The sequence below is a fragment of the Micrasema longulum genome, unplaced genomic scaffold (assembly GCF_059751315.1).
Source record: "Micrasema longulum isolate JH-2025_06_02 unplaced genomic scaffold, ASM5975131v1 h1tg001792l, whole genome shotgun sequence".
Lineage (NCBI taxonomy): Eukaryota > Metazoa > Arthropoda > Insecta > Trichoptera > Brachycentridae > Micrasema > Micrasema longulum.
The window spans coordinates 630,493-653,825 of NW_028278966.1; the positions used below are offsets into that span (position 1 = coordinate 630,493).

The 23,333-nt window shown below is 31.6% G+C and overlaps 1 protein-coding gene across 1 annotated transcript; it reads left to right on the forward strand.

The window, feature by feature from the left end:
• The first annotated feature begins 1,877 nt into the window (after window positions 1-1,877).
• LOC148273975 (lysozyme-like) lies at window positions 1,878-14,270 on the forward strand. Its single transcript, XM_088237806.1, has 3 exons — window positions 1,878-2,058; window positions 9,149-9,304; window positions 14,007-14,270. Exons 1-3 carry the CDS (start codon window positions 1,920-1,922, stop codon window positions 14,147-14,149), a joined length of 438 nt encoding a protein of 145 aa, XP_088093932.1. The 5' UTR covers window positions 1,878-1,919; the 3' UTR covers window positions 14,150-14,270.
• The last annotated feature ends 9,063 nt before the right edge of the window (window positions 14,271-23,333 follow it).

The following is a 23,333-nucleotide window of genomic DNA, read 5'->3' on the forward strand; positions in this document are numbered from 1 at the left end:
TAAAATGCATTGGTATAGATTTGAAAGTGCATTGGTCTGTTATTGTCAACAAATTTATTATTAACTTCTAAACATATTATAACTAATTTTCGTGTCAACAATATTTTGAGTTTGTCAAAATGTTTATAGACAAGGAATGGATTCAACTCCCCGGGGAGCTGTTAATACTAACAAATTACAACAGAGATGAAGAACATTTTAGAGAAGGTAATAAAGAAGTCTAGGCATCTACAGGGCTCATGACTTGTCATTGGCCGGTTTAAATGACCACTTTACACACTCTGTAAAATTCACCATTCTGACCATATTTCGACATCTATATTCCTACCTTCTATATTACCGTTTCTAAAATGTTCTTCATCTCTGTTGTAATATGTTTATAGTAACAGCTCCCCAGGGAGGTGAATCCAGTCCTTGTCTACAAAAATTTGGACATACTTAAAATATTGTTGATAAATCCACCTGGTCCTTGAAGAAGTATAGGAATTGAAAAAAAAACATTTTTCTGGTGTTGCCTAGTATGTATGAGCGAAAATTAAATTAGATGAATCTCACCCGCATAAATAAAGGTTTCAGCCCTTTAACTTCACAAACATCAACATATGATGAAGGAATATACATGTTCAAATATGGGCAGAATGGTGAATGTTACGCGGTGTATAAAGTGGCCACTTAAACCAGCCAATGACAGGTCATAAGCCCTGTAGATGACTAGACTTCTATATTACATTATCTAAAATGTTCTTTATCTCTGTTGTAATATGTTCATAATTTATATTATTATCTTCACTGCAGTGCATTGCCCTGTTTTTATCAACAAATTTATTATTAACTATTATGCATATTAAAACAATAATGCATATTTTAATCTTCATAGAATTATTAACACTTATTTTAAACAAAGGAATGTTTTATTTGCATTTTTTTTATTCTTATTCTCATTTTTTTACGCCAATATAGGTAAATAAAATTAATCTCAAAATTCTTTATACACAAGAAATGTATTTTTTTTTTTAATTTTCATATTTTGTCAAATTTAATTGTGCTTACATACATTTCTCGGCCTTACTCGCCAATAAATATCGCGACGTTTGCATTTTAAATCATAGGACTTGTTTTAACCACTTCCACTACTACTACCAATACGCCATTTCTCTGTAGGGGTAGGCAGAGAGAATGAACCGCCACACACGTTCATCCTGGCATACATTTCTAGCTTCTTACACATTAATACATCCTGTCATACATGCCCTTTGGTTCTGCCTGCTTTTGACATGACTGGACTTAAGATTTTGTTTTTTTTTATCGTGCTACGTCTTTTTTTATCGTCTTCGTCTCACGTTACCGTTCATTTGAGTCCTGTTATCATTTATTATCCCCATAACTTGCTTCTGTTTTAAACTGTTTTACCGCACCATCTAATTACCGATCTTACATTCCATGCCATATTCACACAGTATTATTATGTTATTTCTAAATAGGATAATGATATTTGACTTCTCTCGCGGAAAAACGTTTGAGTTGGCTTTTTAAAAATAGTTTTTACTGCAGCCAGACTTGCAGATTGTATTTTAAAATTATATTTGGTCCACGTCACTGCCAACTGTGTTTTACTTTTCTTTGTGTGTGAATATTGTCAATATTGCTCTATTAACGAGGTAAATGAAGTCATGGGCACATTTCTATACATAATCATGTTTCTGTCCTTTTGTCTAAAACCATCAATTACTAGTAAGGCACAATAGTTTTCGATAAGTTCTCAAGGTTTCTATAGAAGTTCACCTGCTTGTCTGAAGTCAGATTAATGTTTTTTGATCTTCAGCTGCTTAAACAATGCTTCTTCGGTTGTCGTGACGTATCACTCACACTGAATCGTTGCCATTTTGATTCGGCATGTGCGACAAGTTACACGAGTGGATATGACTTGTGTCAGGGTTACAGTTTTTGCCGTTATTGTTTTATTATTTGTAACATGGGTGTCTGGCAGGGGGTTCACGAGATGCGACCTGGCCAATGAGTTACTGCGACAAGGATTTCCAAGGGAAACTCTCCGTCATTGTAAGTTTTCAGATCAGCAACCACATCTCTATTTTTACTTTATTCTTTCATTTCAGTACTGATAATTTAAATGGATTCTTCTAAACTTCACGTCGCTATAACATACGATTGATGATTTCTAAGCCTAAAAAATGAACCGCGTGGTCTAATGGCTAGTGTCACGGACTCATAGATCAGAGGTCCGAGGTTCAAACCCCACTTCGTTTTCTTAAAGTGGGTTATTTACAACTCGTTGAAAATGACCCCCAAAATTGAAATGTTTGGATAAATCATAAAAATGCAAATATTTTTAATAAAATTATACTTTTGTAAAGAATCTTGTGTAGCTTTGAAACCGTTAAGTATTTTTTTTTAATAAGCAGTTGAAAACAAAGTTGTTTAATTATTAATTTTTCCATTTTTCGTTTTAATATAATTTATTTTCCAAAATAATATCTTAAGACTAGCATACTTTTTTTAAAAACACTATTTTTTTTCCCGCAAAGCTAAGACTTGTCTGTGGGTTACATAGTTTTAAAATATTTTTTTTATACTTACATTACGTTTATTTGATTTATTCATAGTAACACATACTAAAGATATAGATATTATTTTCTGGTGAACTAAAAAACACTTTATTATTTGCATATTATACTAGAAAACTAATTATTGCCTTTTTTTTCAATTTTAATTTATTTTTAATCAATAATGTGCGTATTTTAATTTAACTACATTAGTAAGTGCATACGTATTTATTTTATTTATTTAAACAATTTATATACATAAACAGTTAACATACATATGCATAAAGGCCGGCGTATTGACTTAAGGAAATTTTGTCCTACCTACCCAAACCGTTCAATTTAAGAAAATCAGTGGTATTTGAACATATTACGGGTTTGTTAATAATTTAATTATAGAACAAAATATAATAAAAAAATATTTTTTGTAAGAAGTAAAAGTTTATTAAATATCTACACTATACCTTGAAGAGAGAAGGCGGTAAAAAAAGGAAGGAAAGCGGGAGGAAAAAGGAAAAACTAAAATATTCAGGAAGCGACATTTCATACCTAACGCAAAAAAAATAGTGTGGTGAATGGGTATTGAAAGGGTTCTCTCGTTACTAGAACGAAGAGTTAGCCCATACTGTTATAGAGATTGGAAGAGTTCTCTCAGATAAACAATCAAAGCGGGATTATTAAAAAAAATGTAAAGAAGTTATATAATGTGAATGTTTCTTCCATGCCTAATACTGAGCCAGTGTAGTTGCGTGCGATATTCGGTTCTGTAGTCGAATTTGCGAATATTAAAGATAAAACTTTTACAAATATTCCGCAACAGTTTCAACTTATCAAGCAATTCAAAATTAGCATCTGGATAACACACATCTGCATAATCAAAGATTGGAAGAAGTAAATGGTTGGTCATAATCAATAAACATATGTTTATGGAATAAATTGAGTTGAATTCATATCCTCTCACTTGCTTGATATGAATAATAATTGTACTTAGTACTAATAACTTAGTAATTGCCATTATTGGAGTAACTAAAAATCGTACATAATTTTTATGTTTATATTATTTGATTTATTGCCATAATTTATTTATGCCATATAAAGGTTAGTTCATAACATCAACATATATTAACTTTTAATTAAATTACACAAATTCTCAAGACCATATTTTTTTCAATTTAATTTGAAATATTTGAATGCTTTTTATTTCATTAATTTATTTAGGTAACTCATTTTACAGCTTCAATTCCTTGTACAATAATTGTGCTATGAGTTTTGAGACTGTTTTTCTCTTCATTGGTAATCCTCTTTTTTCCCTAGTTTCATGCGCATGACATTATTTCTTATATGTACAATGCTTTGTGTTTGGATTTTTCTTATTTATATACTGGTCTCAATTTTCTTTCGATTCAATCACAAATTAGTGTTTGAAGTTAATAGATTAAAAAACGAATAACATATAAGCAGACAACAACAGAGATAGAGAACCTTTCAGAAAATAAAATATGAAAGTCTAGGCATTTACAAGACATGGTTGGCTGTTTTAAGTGTCCACTTTACACACTTGAATTTTTCCAAATTAAAGTATATTCCTTCACATACCCGAAACCGTTTTAAAAACCGTGGGTCTTCCCATCGTTTTTACTCAAACAAAAAAACAAGGTTTTTTTTTTCAAGAAAAGGGTTATTCTATAAAAACTTTTTATTAGTTATAATTCTTGAATTTTTACTGCTTCTTTCACTGGGAGTTTAGCTTATTTCATCAAAGGCCATGGTCGAATATTGTCATTCAACCTCATTATTTACCTTAAAACAATTTCTTTCTAGTCTTCGGATGGCAATCGAATTCTACTGACAAATCATTTCCTTAAATTATTTTTCGATAACCCCTTACATTTATAAGTTAATGTTAAATAATATGTTATAATTTGTTTTTAAAAAGGTTTTCGAGATTTGTCTATTTTTGTTATAATGATGTTTTACTAAATATATTTTTATCTGATAATCTTTAATTGTACCTATCCCAGAATAAAATTGCTAACTCATGGGAGTACAATTGTGTATTGAACATTTTTGTATTTTGTAGTAAAAAATTACCATATGGCAAACACGAAAAGTAAACTATATTTACTTATATCAGAATGGCCTATGTTCATTATTATAATTATATAAGTTCAATAACATCAGATTGGATTATTATTATCAATTTTTCTTAAGACCGACCCCTTTCATATAAGTCACCAAAAGATAAACCTCACAATCATGCGGGTAACACTGCTTATTAAAAGGTCATTAATTGCATTGACTTAATCAAGTCAGAGAGAAAGGATGACACTGCTTCCCTTTGATAGGAAAGGACGGCACAAAATAGTCTTCCAACTGTTGATTTTAGTGAAGTAAGAGAACTGAAACATTTATTGTTGTAAAGAGATTCGTATGATTAAATTATTTCTCATACTAGGCGCCGCCTGAAAACAATTATCCAATTTTCATACTTCTACAATCTCGTCATTTTGAAAACCATCTGTGTCATTTTAGAACGAAATATGCTTCATCATGTTTACAAGTTGATAACAAACCTGTTGAATTGTGTATGACAAAATTGATTTATTATTTTTAATAATAAAACTTTATAAATCTCTGTATTTTTGTTGCTTTATATTTTGACTGTTGGCCTCGTGCTGTATTGGTCAGCGCGTTTGCCTACCATGCAAGAGGTCTCGAGCTTGATTCCCGACATGGTTAATATTAAATGTTTTTTAAAAGGGTGTTTTGACACTAAAATATTTTAGTCTCTAGACTGGAGCCTGAAGCGTGAGACTGATCACCTTACCTTTATGTTACAAGAATGATCAAGATACGCTGCGATTAGTGTACCAATGCAGTGCCCTATGCACCATTAGGTGCGAAAAGGGAATGATGGTAATAATAATGATATTTTGACATTACAGTTTATATTTTATGATGATAAACCATGATTTCTTTTTGTAAAAAAAATGAGTTAATCTGAAAATAAGTTATTTTATTAGTATTCAAATAACTTAGTAAAACTGTGAAATAAACAATTAACTTCACATAATAAAAGGGTTGAATCGAAAAAAAAGCCCTTCAGATCTTTCCGTAATTTTTTTTTTACGATTTTAAAAACATGCGTTTTGAGAAAAGTTATAATTTAAAATTTTACAGCCCTTAAAGAAAAAAGGCTATTTTTTGATGAAAATCACAAAATCAATTGAATATGAGGTAATGTTCTATGAGATATTTTAAACCATTTGCTTTTATTCTTATTTTAAGAGCGGGGGTCAGTGTTATGCATGCTCTCGATGTCACTGCGACGTGTAAAGATCTGTTGTGTCGGATCCCAGGGAATAATTCTCAACCTCCATGGTGGAAGGTGAGAGCTCTTATTTTGCTAAATCTCCCCCTCCAAGTCCAGATTCGTAAAGTATCAGGTCATTTGGTAGAGGGCGAGCTTTTTAATATCTTCAGGTTTAACCAGTTGTTTCTCGACGATGTGGCTCTTTTTATAATGTAAAACATTACATTCACATGGAATGCGTATGTATGGGTGTTTCCTCATCTGCATTGCAGAACCTACATCTAGAAATTTCGGAAAGGTATGAACCTAACCTCATTCAAGCAAAGTGTTTGTTCAATCTGCAGTGCCCTGTCAGGGCTTTAGTGATAACCCTCACTTGATTTCGGCTGAGCTTAATTAGGTCGAAAGCAAACCAAAGAATATTATTTTATTAGTTCTTTTGCATGGTGCTGACCAAGTACTTTTTGCCAGAGCATTACGCTCTGATTCCTGGCCCATGAACTAAGTCTAGTCTCGAGGAGCACTTTTGGGAAAACCACAGTCGGGCCCACACCCACGATGATTGAGTATCCAGATACCCAACAATTGACTTTCATCGATTATTAAGTTTTAGATACTAAAATACCCCCTTATACTATTACCGCAATTACGCAGATATTAAAATTAGAATTTTCAATCGTAATTACATTATCTCTCTCTCTTCAATCCGTACCTCATGTCTGAGGATGGTAATTACGCCCGACTCCAGGCATGGCTCGTCTGTGGACAGTCTTCCTCCATCTGGAACGGTCTTGTGCTCTTCTATAGGCATTCGTCAGTGATGATTCTGATAATTCAGTGACTGTGTGTGAATTACATTATAAAAAACTTCATAAGTGTATGTTGAGATGAAAATTTATGGTGTCATATACAGTAAAAATATACAGGCAAATGTTTAAAAAAATACGCAAAATTTTACTGGCACTTTCTTTTCCTGATCTAAATCTTCTCAATTTTACCTGTTTTATTATGAAGCTTGTATTAATTTCCCTACTTTCTTCACTTCACGCTTGGGTTCCTTTTCTGGAACTAATAGTTTTCAATAAACTTGACTATCCATGCTATTTTAAATAACGTTAAAATCTGAAGTTGGTTTTTAATAGCAGAATAACATATTGTTCGTTGTCAGTAGTCACGTTGTCACAAGAAAGTTTATTTTGTCAACTGTGAAACTGCCCGTTGTCTGTCATGGCGCCGAAAACTTCTAAACACTGCGCATGAATACGTGACTGCCTCATCTAAAGAAGCCAGTAAAATGCCCCAAGATTTGGCACAAGAATTATTGTACAACAAACTACACAAGATCTAGTACCATTTATTTACCTATGCAATACGAGCTTTAGATATTTTAATTAATTGCGACTTCTCGTATGAGTGTCAAAATTCCATATAAAAAGTCTAAAAACGAACGTTTTAATAACTTTTTGCTCTTGTACACGGTAAAATATTATTTTTATTTGTTAATTCAAGCATTTTTTATAAAACCGTGTTCGATCTAAATGTCTAATAACTCCTTTTCAACCACTTGAGAAATACTTCGTATATTCGATCCAAAAAAACATATGTGTTTCCTTATCACATGAATAAATGTACTTTTTTAAAAACTTTTTGAATCACATTACACGTTCAAGTTCCATATAACTAGTGTTGTAGATTAATCTAGTAAGATGTTTGGATTTGTACTTCGAAACTCTAGATATTTTAATAATTACTGGATTTATCATGCGGCTGTGTAAATCTTTTAAAAACTTAGGTTCATTTATATTGCTTTACATAAAATACGTACGCCCCTATCTTGAATATTGCACTGCTATTTGGTCTCCTGTTTATAAAATTTAATATTAATGGAATCGAGAGTGTTCAAAAAAAAAATCCTGAAAAAACTAGAACACAAATTTAATTTGCATTTTCCAAATTATTTAGCTTCATTAAAATTATATAACCTTGATTCATTAGCACACAGAAGAGATATGTTTGATCAGATCCTGCTTTACAAAATTGTCAATAATGGATTCGATTCCCCGGAACTCATTAATTTACTTGCTTACCGTGTTGCCTCCAGGCCAACTAGACTCTCTGATATTTTCTATATTCGTAAAATTAAAACTAATCATCGGAAACAGTCAACGATCCCTCGTATATGTGAAACATTTAACAAAAAAATTAATAGTCTTGATATATTTAACACTCCATACAATATGTACAGAAGATAATTAATAGGCTTGATTCATGCTCTTCATTCATAATTCATTTAATCATTAAATCAAATGCAATTTTCCACTCTAACTTTCCTTCAATCATCCTTTACCACTCCTTATCAATTTCCTTTTGACTATCTCCTTGTTTTGTTCATATTTATCTTATTTTTATAAATAGTATATTTATTATTTATATAGTTTAAACTTTAAGCCGTCGTCGCTTTATTACACTTTTATTTAGTGAATACATATAATTGGATGGCAGGCCCTACTATGTATCCATTTTATTTGTTTTTTTTTTTTTTAAATATTCATTTAACCTGTACATCTGTTTGTATTCGAAATAAATAAAATAAAATAAAAATAATACTACTGCAATTTGCACATTGTATGATACACTAGTCTGCAGCATCTACAATACTGTCCCATAATTTGGAACCTTTCCGAATCAAAACACATCCTTGAATTAGAGAAGGATCAAAAGCAATTTTAGTGATTCTTACAATTTAAAGGAAATAATAATTTTCCATTCTTACATCCATCATTTTTCCTAACAGGAATGCTGGATTACAACACCTTCAAATATCTTTGTCAAGTTTTTCTTGAGAAACATTTCAATAAGCTGAGTTCTGGAAGTATATATATTTCAAATATAGTGAAAGAGATTATTCTGTATATTCCTAGTATTTTTTTTACTCGAGCGAGATCTTATATACTGTTTAACGCACGGATTACCCTTACGAATTCACTCATTAATTTGCTTTCTGAATACGGCTTCTGCAGAAAATATGGACCTTTTTTTCTGTACATATCGCCAGTTTAGCAGCTATCTGTTTTTTTTTTCATTAAATTATACCTTTTTTATAGTCTGCATTACGTGATGGGTTAAACAACTCCTGTTAAGTAATGCTGACTGTAATTGTCAAATAAATATAATAATTAATATATTTTTGTTTTTATCATAGACTAGAGAAGATCAAAAACACCACAAATAGTATTAATCAGGCTCCTTAAATAATGAACACTTTTTGTGATTTTAGGGATCTGCATGATAGAAGCAGAGAGTCAAAGAATAACAACAAGAAAAGAAGGACCACGGAAGAACGGTTCATATAACTGGGGACTGTTCCAGATCAATGATGAGAACTGGTGTCAAAAAAATTCACCTGGTGGAGACTGTAACGTGACGTGTCAGGGTATGATGTTTATTGATAAAATAGAACATAGTCGTACGATTAAGATATCGTTTTTTCCTCACTGGGAAATTATGCGTCAAGAGATACAATTTACAAGATTTTAAAATCAAAACTATTGTGTGTTTGTTATGAATAAAATCCAAAAACAAACTTCTAATTTTTTTAGGTTTAGTGGATACAAATTTGTTGTATTAATAATTCTTTAAGAAGAAAACACTTTTTATCTAGACATGGGTAAATAATTTATAAGCCATATTTAAAAAAAATTACAATATTCTTATTTATAAACTAGTATTAATAATTTAGTATGAGCCCCTCTCCAAATATAAAAAGTTGTCTCTTTTTTGCAGAGGAACAGCATAAAGATATATAGAATTATGCTTATACAATATACATGTACCTTAATTATTGTTCTATGTATGGGATTTTTTAAATACTTTTATAAATGTTTAAACTATTAAAAGGTTGTGTTCAAAAAATCAAAAATTTTGTTCATAATTCTTTTTTATGTAATGCGTATTGATAACACTGTACGTTTTTTGTAATTTATATTTAAAACATTAACTGATCAAATAATTGAAAAGAACACATTATTTTAAGACGTCCCTTTCTCTACCTTTTATGTACAGTAATATTTATTTTTCTTTTAGGTAATGGGAAACGTTAAATAAATAAATGTATTCATGATCATCGTTCCCTTTCTGCACTTAATGGTGCATAGGGCACTTCATTGGTGCATCAATCGCAGTGTATCTTGATTATTTTTGTTACATGAAGGTAAGCTGATAAGTCTTACGCTTCAGGTACCAGTCTAAGGACAATGAAATATTCTAGTGTAAAAATACTCTTTTAAATAAATATTTCCTTTTAACCATGTCGGGAATCGACCCCGAGACCTCTTACATGGTAGGCAAACACGCTGAACATTACGCCACGTGGCCGACGAAAATCTAAATTATGATTATTTTTGGTAATTCGAAAAAAATAATTATAATTTAGATCTAATATACCAAAATACTACTTCATAATATATAAGCGAATAAATGACATTAGTTTTTGTAGTATTGTTTTATATGTACTCATGTTTCATATAGCCACGCAAGGATAAACATTGTGTTTACAAAATTCACAAAAAAATAAATAAAATTTCTGACGAAATTTTTGTAAATATTTACTTAGAAACAGGTGCTGTCAGTCATATTTATTTTATGTCATTACGTATTGACAAATATTTGAAATTGTTCTTCATGATGATTTAAAAATAATACTCTTTAATCATTTTTTTATAAAAAATCACTTTTTATTCATCGAATTACGGTATTATTTTTGGTATGTGTATATATATATTTACATATTTAATACTTAACCTCAATATCAAATACATAGATGGCGCTCCAAACGCGCTAGCGAAAGCTTTCCTTGTTTCATGACATATATACAAAAACCAAAAATGTCACCGATATGGATATTCACTAATAAGCGGAATGGGGAATGTTGTAGAGTATCTACATAAAAGTGGCCACTTGAACCCAACCTATGACAGGTCATAAGCCCTGTAAACGCTCGAATATCCATAATCTTGAAACAAAAATTCTACCCATCTCTGTAGTGATATAAATAAAGAATTACGGTAATTTTTTTTAACACGAATATATACGAAACTGTCAAAAGTTTCAAATAATCCAGGAAAACCATTAAAAATTCCAATTATTGCACCTTTTATATTTAAAATTGAACATACATGTAACAATAAATCAGTTTAAAGATTAATCCAGCATAATCCTACTCACTGTATATATATAGTTGGATAAGAGCCATTTTTGTGAAAATCACCTCAAGGGCGCTGTACAATTAATAAATATCCCAGTACGTCTTGCAGCTACAGAGCGCATGGACGGTTGGGATTCTAGTTACTCGTTTTCAATTAAGATCAATCAAAAATTATAACAGATAGGAGCTAGATTACAGGACGTCTTGCAGCTACAGAGCGCATAGACAGTTAGAAATTTAGCCTCTATTTACACATTTTAAAAATTGACAAATAAATTTAGTGTATTGCAAAATAATAATAATATGAATAATAAAAAGGAGTAAGATTACAACACGCCTTGCAGCTACTAAGCGCATAGACGATTGGAATTCTAGACCCCGTTTACAAAATTAAGGTATTTTAAAGTTGATATATTAAATCTAGATAACCAATCATCGTGCAGCTACAAAGCGCATGGACGAGAGGAATTTCAGCAAAGTTAAGACAATATAAATAAATTTAAAAAAAATAGAGTATAGTAGTAAATTGATCAAGTGTTCATGCCAAGAAGTAAGCAATAAAAAACTAAATAAATCAAACACTGTTTTAACTCCATGGTTAACAAAGGGAGATAGATGTCCGAAGAGAAGCTTTTGTAGACAGTAGGTAAATATCATCGCCATGTGGCCCACTGGCTGGTAGATAGTTTCTGGAAACGCACGTGTGTAGTACTATTATGCTTTTTGTTCCAATGACTTGGTGTCCATTTTGGTCCGTATTATTTCGTTTTATGAGACGCAACATTCCTGTTAATTCGCTTTTTTACACAAATATTACACAAACGCGTGTATAAGCGGTTTGATTTATCATTTTGTATATTATTAGAAGGCAGATATTTGAAATATTATGTATTTATCATGAGGCATATCTGAAGGCATGAGTGTGATATTAAAAAAATATATTATTTCTTGTCCTACTTATATTATCCTAGCCGGATCAAAGGTGGGGATTCAAATCCCCTATAGATCGTTTTTAATTCGATAACTCAATTATTATTAAAACTATTTGCCGTATATTTTTTGTAATCGTGAAATTAATAGAAAGAAGCATTTTTCTTTTTTTGTTTCTATATTTAGAAACAGTTTTTTTTATATTAAAACAAAAAAAAAGACGTCAATAATACAAGGATCAATTTCACTCTATGTACGCAAGCATTCGGCAAACTAACAAAATTGAATAAAATACACGAATGCGTAAAATATGTGTACCCGAAAACGTTAATAAGTTATTGCACGGTCATAAACACTTCCAATGATTTATTCTCCTGACGCCATATACAAGTAAGCGCTGGGGTCGTTTAGTCCCCCCGTTTGGTTCATTTGTAAATTTTGGATGCTTAGTTAGGGAAAGGTTAACAAATTACAACAGAGATGGATAACATTTTAGGAAAGGGAATATGGAAGTCTAGGCATTTGTAGGGCTTATGACCTGTTGTTAGCTCGTTTTAGTGGCCACTTTACACACTCTGTAAAATTCACCATTTTGCCTATGTTTAAACATCCATATTTCTTCAAGTCTCCCATCTGTTGATTATAGTGAATTGAAAGAGCTTGAGCCTTTATTGTTGTGAAGAGATTCATTTGGTCGAATTATTTCACTTAATAGGCAACGCCTGGAAACAATTAATTTAATTTTATGTAAAAGCATATTAAACAACTCGGGAGAAAAATAATCCATAGTCAGTCCTTTGTCCAAATATTGTGTTAAAGGGAGAAATAGTGATAATATTTTTATCTGTCACCCTTCTTATATAGTCGTGCCCCTGAGCAGGAGAATGACGATGTCCATCTCCAAATCTGTCGAGCAGAATAATTCAAGGGTATATTGGGCTAGGCATATCTTGGACAACAATGTTTTGAGAATTTCAGAAGGTTTGCAGACTGGCTGGATTTCTTCCCTAAGAGTTATTTAGACCTAAATTTGTAGCAACAGACAGGGAAAAAAATGACGGGTTACAAGCCTTGTAAATGCCTAAATTTTCATGTTCCTTATCATTTGTTTCCCTCTCCGTTGCAATAAATTAAGATATCTTAGACACATTAAAGGCTTTAAAGATTTATGTAGATGGTGCTATTTTTGGTGCCTTGAGAATAACTTTTATGATGCATTTTTGTACTTCAATAATTCGTATAAGATGTGTAGCTGCACCGGACCTCCGTTCTATTAATTCATATTCTTAATGAGTTTGGCAAACTGTTAACCTTTTCCACAAACATTTGGACATACTAAAAATATTGGCGATACAAATTCTTATTTTTTTGCATGTTCTATTATAATTTAATTTCTATATTATGTGTTTTATAAAATGCAAATATTATGAGAAAATATAAAATTATGTGTACTTGTAACATTTAGAAAGGAAAAATTGTAAAATTACTATTTTAATTTTGGATGAAAATATCCATATTTTACCTAGAATATTTAGAAAGGCAAACTCGCGAAAGTACTAGTTTAATAGGAAAAAAGAGTATCAATATTTTACTTTTAATATTTAATTCGCGAAAGTACTAGTATTATAAGAAAAGAAAGTATCAATATTTTACCTATAACATTTAAAAAGGCAAACTCGCGAAAGTACTAGTATAATAGGAAAAGAAAGTATCAATATTTAACTTATAACATTTAGAAAGGCAAACTCGCGAAAGTACTAGTATATTAGGAAGAGAAAGTATCAATTTATTTTTTTTGGTTATGTTACAATTTGCACATTTTATTATTTGTCTTGTACCCTTGATATTGTGATTTTTTTTGTATTTCTATGTAAAATATTTTATGACAATATGTACGGATTGGACTGTTTGCTTGAGTAAATACATAAGTACGAAATATAATAACCATTGTCTCATCATTTGACATGAGTAAACTAAAATTTGATTATTGTTCATTTTTTAGATCTTTTGAGTGATGACATTACAATGGGATCACAGTGCGCCCAATTAATATATCAACATTTTGGATTCGAGTTATGGGAAAAATACAGGGAAAAGTGCCAATATACCTTACCGACACTCGGGACTTGCGGACTGAGATACTGATTTACAATGTTTTATGTGTGTTTGTTTTTTTATACCTACGTCTAGCCGTAAATAAAAAATATATCTTTGTATAAATAGTATTATGAAATGTATATAAATCGAATAAATGTATTGAACATTAGAGTTTGCGTGTTTTTCATCCTATTAAAACAAAAATGCGAGGCAATTCCCCTTCAAATAATAATTACTGTATTATTGTGGATGGACCGCTGCGACGCTCAGTAGTAGGCCTTGGAAAAAGACGTAATATTATAATCAGCCAATTCGTGGAACACTGCTGGGAACTAGGGGTTTGAGAACACTGGAGCATGCCTTTAAATTTACATTATCTATTGTACTTTACTTTTTTTTTTTTTTTTTTTTATTCAGTCCATTCCAACAATGGTCAATATGATTTATTTTAATAAAAATAGCTTCTAATCAGATAAATTACAACTAAACAAAATTAAAGCTAGGACAAAAAAAATACTACCTCAAGACAAGATCCGGTCTATCTTAGTGAATTTTTAAATCTATAAAGACTCACACCAAAAAAGTCATAATCTTGTCTCGAGTTTCAATACGACACAATAGGGACATTGGTTCATGCAGGCCATAGTTTGTGCTGTGTTGATTAAGGAACAGCACATTATTATTTCGCAATTGGCGGATCGGAAGATTGAATGCCACTTGTTCCATTAACGATGGTACATCAATTAAGCCATTCAGTAAATTCAACATAAATATGGAGTCAATGTTATTTCTACGTTTTTGTACACTTGAGATTTTTAACATGGACTCTATTTCTCCGTAAGTGTTGTCTCCCCTCTCAAAGCCAATCACCCATGCTACTTTTCTTAGCAAACGAGGTTGCACCAATTTGATATAATTTATTCGGCCTACATAGAAGGGAGACCAGATCACGGAGGCATATTCTAAAAGAGGATGAACAAGTGATCAATAAAGTGTTTTAACTGTGAACATACCTATAAGTATAGTCACTAGATGTCCTGCTAACAAAACCTAAGAGTTTTATACCCGTATGCAGAGACAAACCTTAAAGTGAGGTAAGTACATTATGTTGTCTTCGGTTTATTCTCTGCAAATGAGATAAGAATTCACTTTCCTCACCCTAAGTTTTGTTTCTGCATACGAGTGACTTAACAATCGTTGTATTAATATGTTCACATATTGGCACATTAAAATAAATTTTTAAAACCACTAAAATCTTAAAAAATAAAAGATAAATAAAAAACAAATGGTTGCTTCCTCCTGTAGGGGATGAAACGAGGACTGGGGAGGGGGGAGGGGGGAGCCTGCACAGCCGCACGGCCGCGCCCCCCCCGCTTCTCCCCTGCAGAAGTAAGCAACCATTTGTTTTTTTTTTAATATTTTATTTTCAATTTTTTTTTTCGTTCTAAATATTTTTGTTAATATGCTTATAAGTCTTCTTGCCCATACTGATTATCGTGGTTTCGGATGTGACAGGGTTTAAAGAACACCTGTATAAAAGTATGTATTTGAGGTTTTTGAATTTTTCTCAATTTGGTACAAATATTAGTACTTAGGTATGCGTTTAAAATAATTCAAACAATATTTTATAAAAGTTGGTCCTGCGTTGTCAAAAGCGCAGAGTGATTTTTAATTTAAATTTTTCTTTTACATAGATTGAGTTTTTCTACCGATAATTGGTGAAACTGCATTTAAATTATAATAACAAAAAAACGTATGTGGGTTTCTTCCACTTTTATTTTTTATTTTTTTACCAGTGACTGGATTTTGTCGTGACCGACATCGTCAGACTGGTGGGAGACTAAATAAATTTCTATGTTATATACAAGTGCAAGCCGCTTTAAAAATTGCCCTGATAAAATAATGTTAAACGATCAGGTACCTCACGTTTATTCCCCATTATTGTATCCATTAAAATACAAACAATGAAACTACTCGATAAGAATTAATTGCCGGGAATTATACTTTTAGAGAATCAATTAATTACCCTCGAACCTGGAGACATAGCTGTCGATGGAACTACCAACCAGCGGCCCCTGTTATAGTTTTAATAAAATTTAAATACATGTAATTCATGTACATTTTCATGATAACACTTTATAAAATTATACAATTTTCACCGGTTTTTATTATATCCATTCAAACAAAACTTAAATTCATACAATTGTTTTTACTCTATTCTCAAATTATCTTAATTTAAACTTTTTAATTTCCATAATTACATAAAATCAAGATTTACAACCTCTGCTTAAACTCGTATTTAACATAGAGATTTGTTTAGTCTCCCACGTCTGACAATGTCGGTCACGACGAAACCCGGTCACTGGTAATTTTTTTTTTTTAAAGTGGTAAGTGATGGTATGTACTTTCGTAAGTGTTATTTTTTGTTTACAATAAATAAAAAGTATAACGATATAATGAGTATATGGAAACTAGTACGGCTTCTTATGGGAATCGTTTAAAATCACATAAAAGATTAATTCATGGAACAGGTTGAAATGGAAAAACACAAATTTAGTGCTTTAAATATTATTTTAGAAAACAGACAATAATTAAAAATCAATTTATACATTTTTTCTAGAGGCTTAAAAAATAAACAATTAAAATTAAATTCCATGAAAAAATAAACCAATTATTGCAATTACGTGACTTTTACAGAAAAGTAAAGATTGATAGATGCATGTTTATTTGTATATACATAAATCTTAATTCAACAAATACGCAAGTATTTAATAATTCATTTGTGTATGTTGTGTTAAACTTATACCAAATGCAAATATAATTGTGTGTAGAGTAATCACATATTTCAATTTTCTATTTATCATTTACATTTGTTGCAAGTCACGTATCTGCATCTTGAACAGGGTTTTTATTCTAAGTATTCAGATATCCTGCCAGTATTAATTAACCCGCCTGTACCTGTGATGTATCCGGCGTCGCAATTGCATTAATTAATTAATATCTCGGCAACTGCTGTAAATATAACCTTTTTTTTTTCTGGAAATCTTCAAGTGAATTTTAACACAAGAAAAAAATGATATTGCATGTTTAGATACATTCGAAAATTTATAATAAATTATTTCGTCCATCAAGATTTCCAAAAATGACAAAATATTGAATACCTTTAGACTCATAAAGGTAATAAACCAAAATCAGTGATCGAACATCCCAATTCCAAGACAAACAAAAACGATTTTTTTTCGAGTACCTTAGCCTTGTACATGACACGTAAGGCTACTAAATACAGGGGTCCAAATATACATAAAAAACAAAATAAAAAAACACATCGGTAGTCAGATGGCAGAAGGGACCATCTGTAATTTTCAAAAATGTTCAGGAGAGCTGAAATACGTCTCAATTTCAAGACTTTAATCCACAAACTTAAATATTTTAGTGTTGTTTTTTAATAATAAATTACCATTCTAAATGACGCTGATTTTTCATTTTTTTTGCTGCGAGTATTTACTGAAATATTCATTAAAATTTAAAAAAAAACTAAAACATAGACAAGAATACAGATAGTCCCTTCTGCCATCTGACTACCGACATATAACACGGGTTATGCCCGGTAAGGTGTTCATATAGAAAAGAGCAAGTATAATGTTTTATGTGAAACAAAAATAAATTAATGAATATAACATTCGTTTGAGTGAAAAATATGTCATATAATTAAATTTATTTCAATTTATTTATTTTATAAACGTTTTTATATTACAAAAATGTTTCAAGGCAGACATGACACGAAAAAGTTTTTACTAAAATTCAAATATACAAAGACGGTAAAATAAAAATACCCAGCAGTTATAGAAAAAAGATGCTTTTTTCTCTGAACTTTTTTCACTAATATGAAAGATGTTGATATCCGAAGAGATACGGTTGAGTAAAGACATTGCTCTTCCTACCGGCATTACCATCGGCAGGTTGGTTCTGCAAGCAGGAAGATAAAACAGCTTTAGCTGCTTATGTCTAAGGTAGTCATTCGGTCATTAGATCACTAACCAAGACACGAAATCATTTCCTAAGCTCGGGTTGCCTAAGGTAACCTCAGTTTTCCTCGATGGGGTTTTTTCAAACAGCATGTCCAAGGTCAAGTAGATTTTTTTGTTTCTCATGGGGTTGGCACAGCGGATAGGGGTTTAGCGTGAGTTGTTGTGGCGGATAGCGGTAAGGAGGTTCTCAAATCAAAGGTCAGATTTTCACTAATTATATTGGGAGTACGAGGCAGGTCAAAGTTGCGGTTTTAAGTATGATGCAAATGTACTTATTTTTTCTTCCCAGGAAATGAATTCCCACTGTCAGCTAACCTTATGTTGTATTAAGAACAGTGCAGAAACATATTCCAAAGAAGTAGTTCACGAAATCAAGTTCCTTCTAGGAAGTAAAGTAAATACTTAACAGTAAATAATTAGTAACATATTTAGTTATACAGTCAGGTTACAAAGTCAATCGGTTACAACATACAGTCCAGTTCAGTGCTCGGTGACTCATCGTTTAAAGTTTACGCAGTTCATCTCTCGTGTACTTTAGTTATTCATCATGTAATAAATGCACTTCAACTCAACGTTGTTTTCTACTGTGAACCTCCAACTGGGTAGGAGCTCCACATGCTTCACCAACAAGCGTAATTCCTGCTAATGTATAATTGTAACTTAAATGAAGTACTATTGGTGCAACCACAATTTAATTAAAAAATTATCTAAATCTAGAAGTTATTTATAATTATAGAATACGGATCATAAACATTCTGTGGACTAACTCAAATTATATTATTTATTTAAAGCACTTTTTAAAACAAAAAAATATCAATTAATCGCGTGTCCTGTACTTATATTTCAAAATCGTTTATCAAAGGTTTTGTATTTGAAAGCTATGTGTTGCAAAAAATTGGTTCTAAACTTGTTTGACATTACAGGTCCTAAAGGATTTTTTTTGTGATCGGATACTGTATTGAGAGATGTTTCTATTGAAACGGGCTTAATGTTGCAGTGCATTGAATCGAAAATTGTATTAAAGATATTTCTATAAATTACTATATTTCTACAAAATTAGTGGTTAAAAACAAAGTTGTTTTATTTATTTTATTATAATGAATAACCACAAAGTTAGTGCTTCAAATATAAACTTTATATGAAGATATTTCTAGTAATATCCTAATAGCGAAGCTTTAACTCTTATTTTGAAAGAACGAATATATTGTTTTTTTTACATTTGATGGTTGAAAAAGCTTCAAAATCCCAAACAATTCTTTTTTGTGTTTTTTTGATCGAAGTTAATTTTCAATTGTGATGATGCAGTTAAGAATTAAAAATACCGTAAAGTCGTTTTAACTAAATGCGGTGTTACTCGTGATTCAATTCACGAGGAAAAATGAAATCATAATTTATTCATCCTATAGGATACACTTCCAAGAAAAGGGTTAAGAATTTTTTTTGTAGAAAAAAGTTCATTTTGAATTTATTATAACTAATACACCTTTATTTAATTATATCGAATAAAACAGGTACAGAAAGTTATGTATCTGGAAAGTATGTGTACTAGGAATGGAATGACTGAGAAAGATATTGAAAGGAGGGTGAGTGCCGAGAACAGGGTGAACGGCGCACTAAAATCGACCTTGGCAAATAAATGTTTGCCGCAAGAGGTAATATGAGCAGTTTACAATAGAGTCCTGGTCCCTACTCTGAGGTATGTCAGCCAAGTATGTAAAAACAGGGATGAAAGTAGTTATAATGCGATCTCTCAGGCAAAAGTATGTACGATAGATGCACAAATGTCGAGATCCGTACATTATGTATGGTTGAGATAAGCACTATCGACAAAATTAAGAAAAGAGCTCTGCGCTGCGCTGGTTTGGACATGTAGAGCGAATGGATAGCGAAAGAACGGCTTAAAATATTTACAATGCGAAATGTAACATTTACCATTCTGTCTATATTTGAACATCTATTTTCCTTCGATCCTTTATTCTGTTGATATTTGTGAAGTTAAAGAGCTGTAACCTTTATTTATGCGGGTGAGATTCATCTAATTGAATTATTTCACCTACGTACTAAGCAACGCCTGAAAATCTTGATTTTCAATTTCTATACTTTTTCACCAGGTGGATTTATCAACAGTATTTTGAGTTAGTCCAAATTTTGGCAGACAAGGACTGGATTCAACTCCCTGGGGAGCTGTTAATATTAAAATATAACAACAGAGATGTAGAAAGTTTTAGAGAAGGTAATATAGAGGTCTAGGCATCTACAGGGCTTACAGCTTATCGTTGGCTGATTTAAGTAGCCACATTACACACTGTTTTTAAACCAGTCAATGGCAGATCACAAGTCTGATTTCTCTAGGATTGCTCGGAGTCTGTTCCTGGGATCCAGACATCCAACTGTCCCGCCATATTTTGTTCTAGTGTTGTCGCTCTAGTGGTGCCCTGGTGATACCCTGGTGGAACCCTTTTTTATTCATTATTATGAATCAGATAATCGAGGATGTAAAATCAATGGAATGGGAATATACTATAGGAGATAAAAAGATAAATATAATAATGCTACGCAGATGATGCTGTCCTTATAACAGATCCCGAAGATGATCTCCATAGATTATTGTTCAAATAACTTATTTTATTTTCAAAATTTCTTTAACTTATTTAAAAAGTCATTTTTGTGTAACCTTATTTACATTTATTTATACAAGTGTAAAAGTAGAAGAGCAGCTGCAGTAAATCTGAAACGACATAAACCTATACACAATTACAACGTGTCGGTGATACTGTTATAAATGAAAATACATGAATTGATAAAATACAAAACAGTATCACAGCAAAGTTTGTTTCTAAGTCAATAAGGACCACAGTGTTGAAGCAATGTTCCGGAACGACCACATCCGTTTCCGAGAGAATGGAGAATTTTCTGGATGATTTACCAATTCCGGCGATTGCATATCCGGTTTCAGGAGCAACAATGCCACGCTGAAAATAAAATCCCTTTTCTGAATTCCTTACCTTAGTGCAAACTTTTAAAAACAGTTTTTTTATTTTTTTATTTTATTTATTCATACGAAAATACATATTACAAAAAAATACCGTTTTTTTCACTCCACGAAGTCAAAAATTTTGTATTCAGTTAGGATACAACATATTATTCAAGAATAAAAATAAATAAATTACAAAAATTTCATAAACATTAATTTATGTCAACATCTGGACAACACGATTAATAGCATATTATCATTATTAGTCTTACGGTTCAGGTACCAGTCCAGGGACTATAAAATATTTTATTGTAAAAACACCCTTTTATATAAATATTTCATATCAGTCATGTCGGGTATCGAACCCGAGACCTCTTGAATGGTAGGCAAACGCGCTGGCCTAACGGCGTAACCGCCACGAGACCGAAAATAAATTATTAGTATATAAATCTACACAATGTCTATCAGCAGTCTCCTGCGATAGTCTCTTCCCTTAGACAATGTCCAAACTTGTACACTTCTCTTGAAAATGGCTTTAGTTTTGGCGGTTTTCGTGGTTTAGTGGTCAAGATGCTTGACTTACACACGGAAGGTTCCGGGTTCGATTCCCGGTGAGAAAAAAAATATTGTGATTTTTCTCAACCCTGGGTGTTCAGCGATGTAATTCACCACTGTAATTGGGCCTCCTGGCCTTTGGGGGGGGGGGGGGGTAAAAGAGACTTTATTATGTTCATCAATTGCGCAATTGCTCATATAAAAACAACTCAATTACTCTTTATTTTTCATAATTTTTCATTTCAATGTATTTACCACTGGCAAAATATATCATTGATTAAATTGAATAAATGCTATTTCACAACTAAAGTTACAAAAATACATAATTAATTGAAAATAACCATTTATAATAACTTGAATTATAAATATTAAACTTTTATTTTATAGGTTGGTTGGAAGAAATTGCCATTTGGCAATAAGCCTGCCAATGTACAAATAACATAATGTACAAAAAGTTAAATAAATTAATATAATAAAATCAAAATAACAAGTGATGAAACGGGTAGGGGTTTGACCGGATACCGGGTTTTCGAAGAGCCGGAGATATCCGACCTATTTTTCGTTTTTCACGTAAACATATTTTCATTAAAAAAAAAAATTCTTATAAACATGATTTATTTGCGAGATAAATTCTTTTTCTAGAGTGTACACTGAACACTGACAAACTTTTTTATGCGAAAAAGTATTTTTTCAGATAATGGGGATACTTGTTTTTCCCAAGCGCGGTCGGTATCAATAAATTAATTGAGATGCGTTGATTTCATGATATTTTCGCAGTTTAATGAATATTTGGTATCTGCCGAATACTGAGCTACTATCCGGTATCCGGTCGGATAAGCCGGATCCTAGAAAGTTACCGGATATCAGTTTCATCAGTTATAATAATGTAACTTAATTGCATATTAAAGATATTGATAGACTATATCGGTCATCTGTTTTTTGAAGTCTGAATGTATTTTATAATTAAGGGTTGGATATTATGCAGTATGCAGTGTCAATCGGTTGCAACCCCAGCAAATGAGATGGATTAGGAAGGGATGCCACTAAACTGGTTCCCGTTCGCGATGGACTTGTCGGATCCGACTTGACACTTGTAGTGGCACTAATACGAGGGCAACCCTGATCTGGAGCTCAACACTAATGGTTGGTCGGAACAAAGTTTTATAATACGGCACCTACGTTCAACAAAATAAACGCGCAATGTACGAAACGAGGTCTTAATGTGGCGGGTAATCAAAGGATACAGAGGTGGGAAGTGAACAGTGATTGTGGGTTAAAGGATGTAGAAGTTGTGACAATACTTGACCAATGCATACCTTCATAATTCGCAACCACCTACATTAGTTGTAATGCATTAATCTGTTTACATGGAACCCTTTAATTTACTAACGAACTGTTCCACATAACAGACAATAGAAACATACAAACCAACGAAAAGTTTCTAGATACGAGTAGAAATAACGTACTTTGAGTTTTTTTCCATTAAATTTTAATTACTAAAACAACGGAAAAGCAATAAAACGTTACATAGAAACATTAATAGATATTAAAGAGATATATTAACAATCCCTCCTTACTGAATTAATGTAAATTCCAGAAATAAATTAAATTTATCAAGCTGAGTTAATTTGTCAAAAAAGAACACTAAGCTTATAGTTTACATTTTATTGAAACA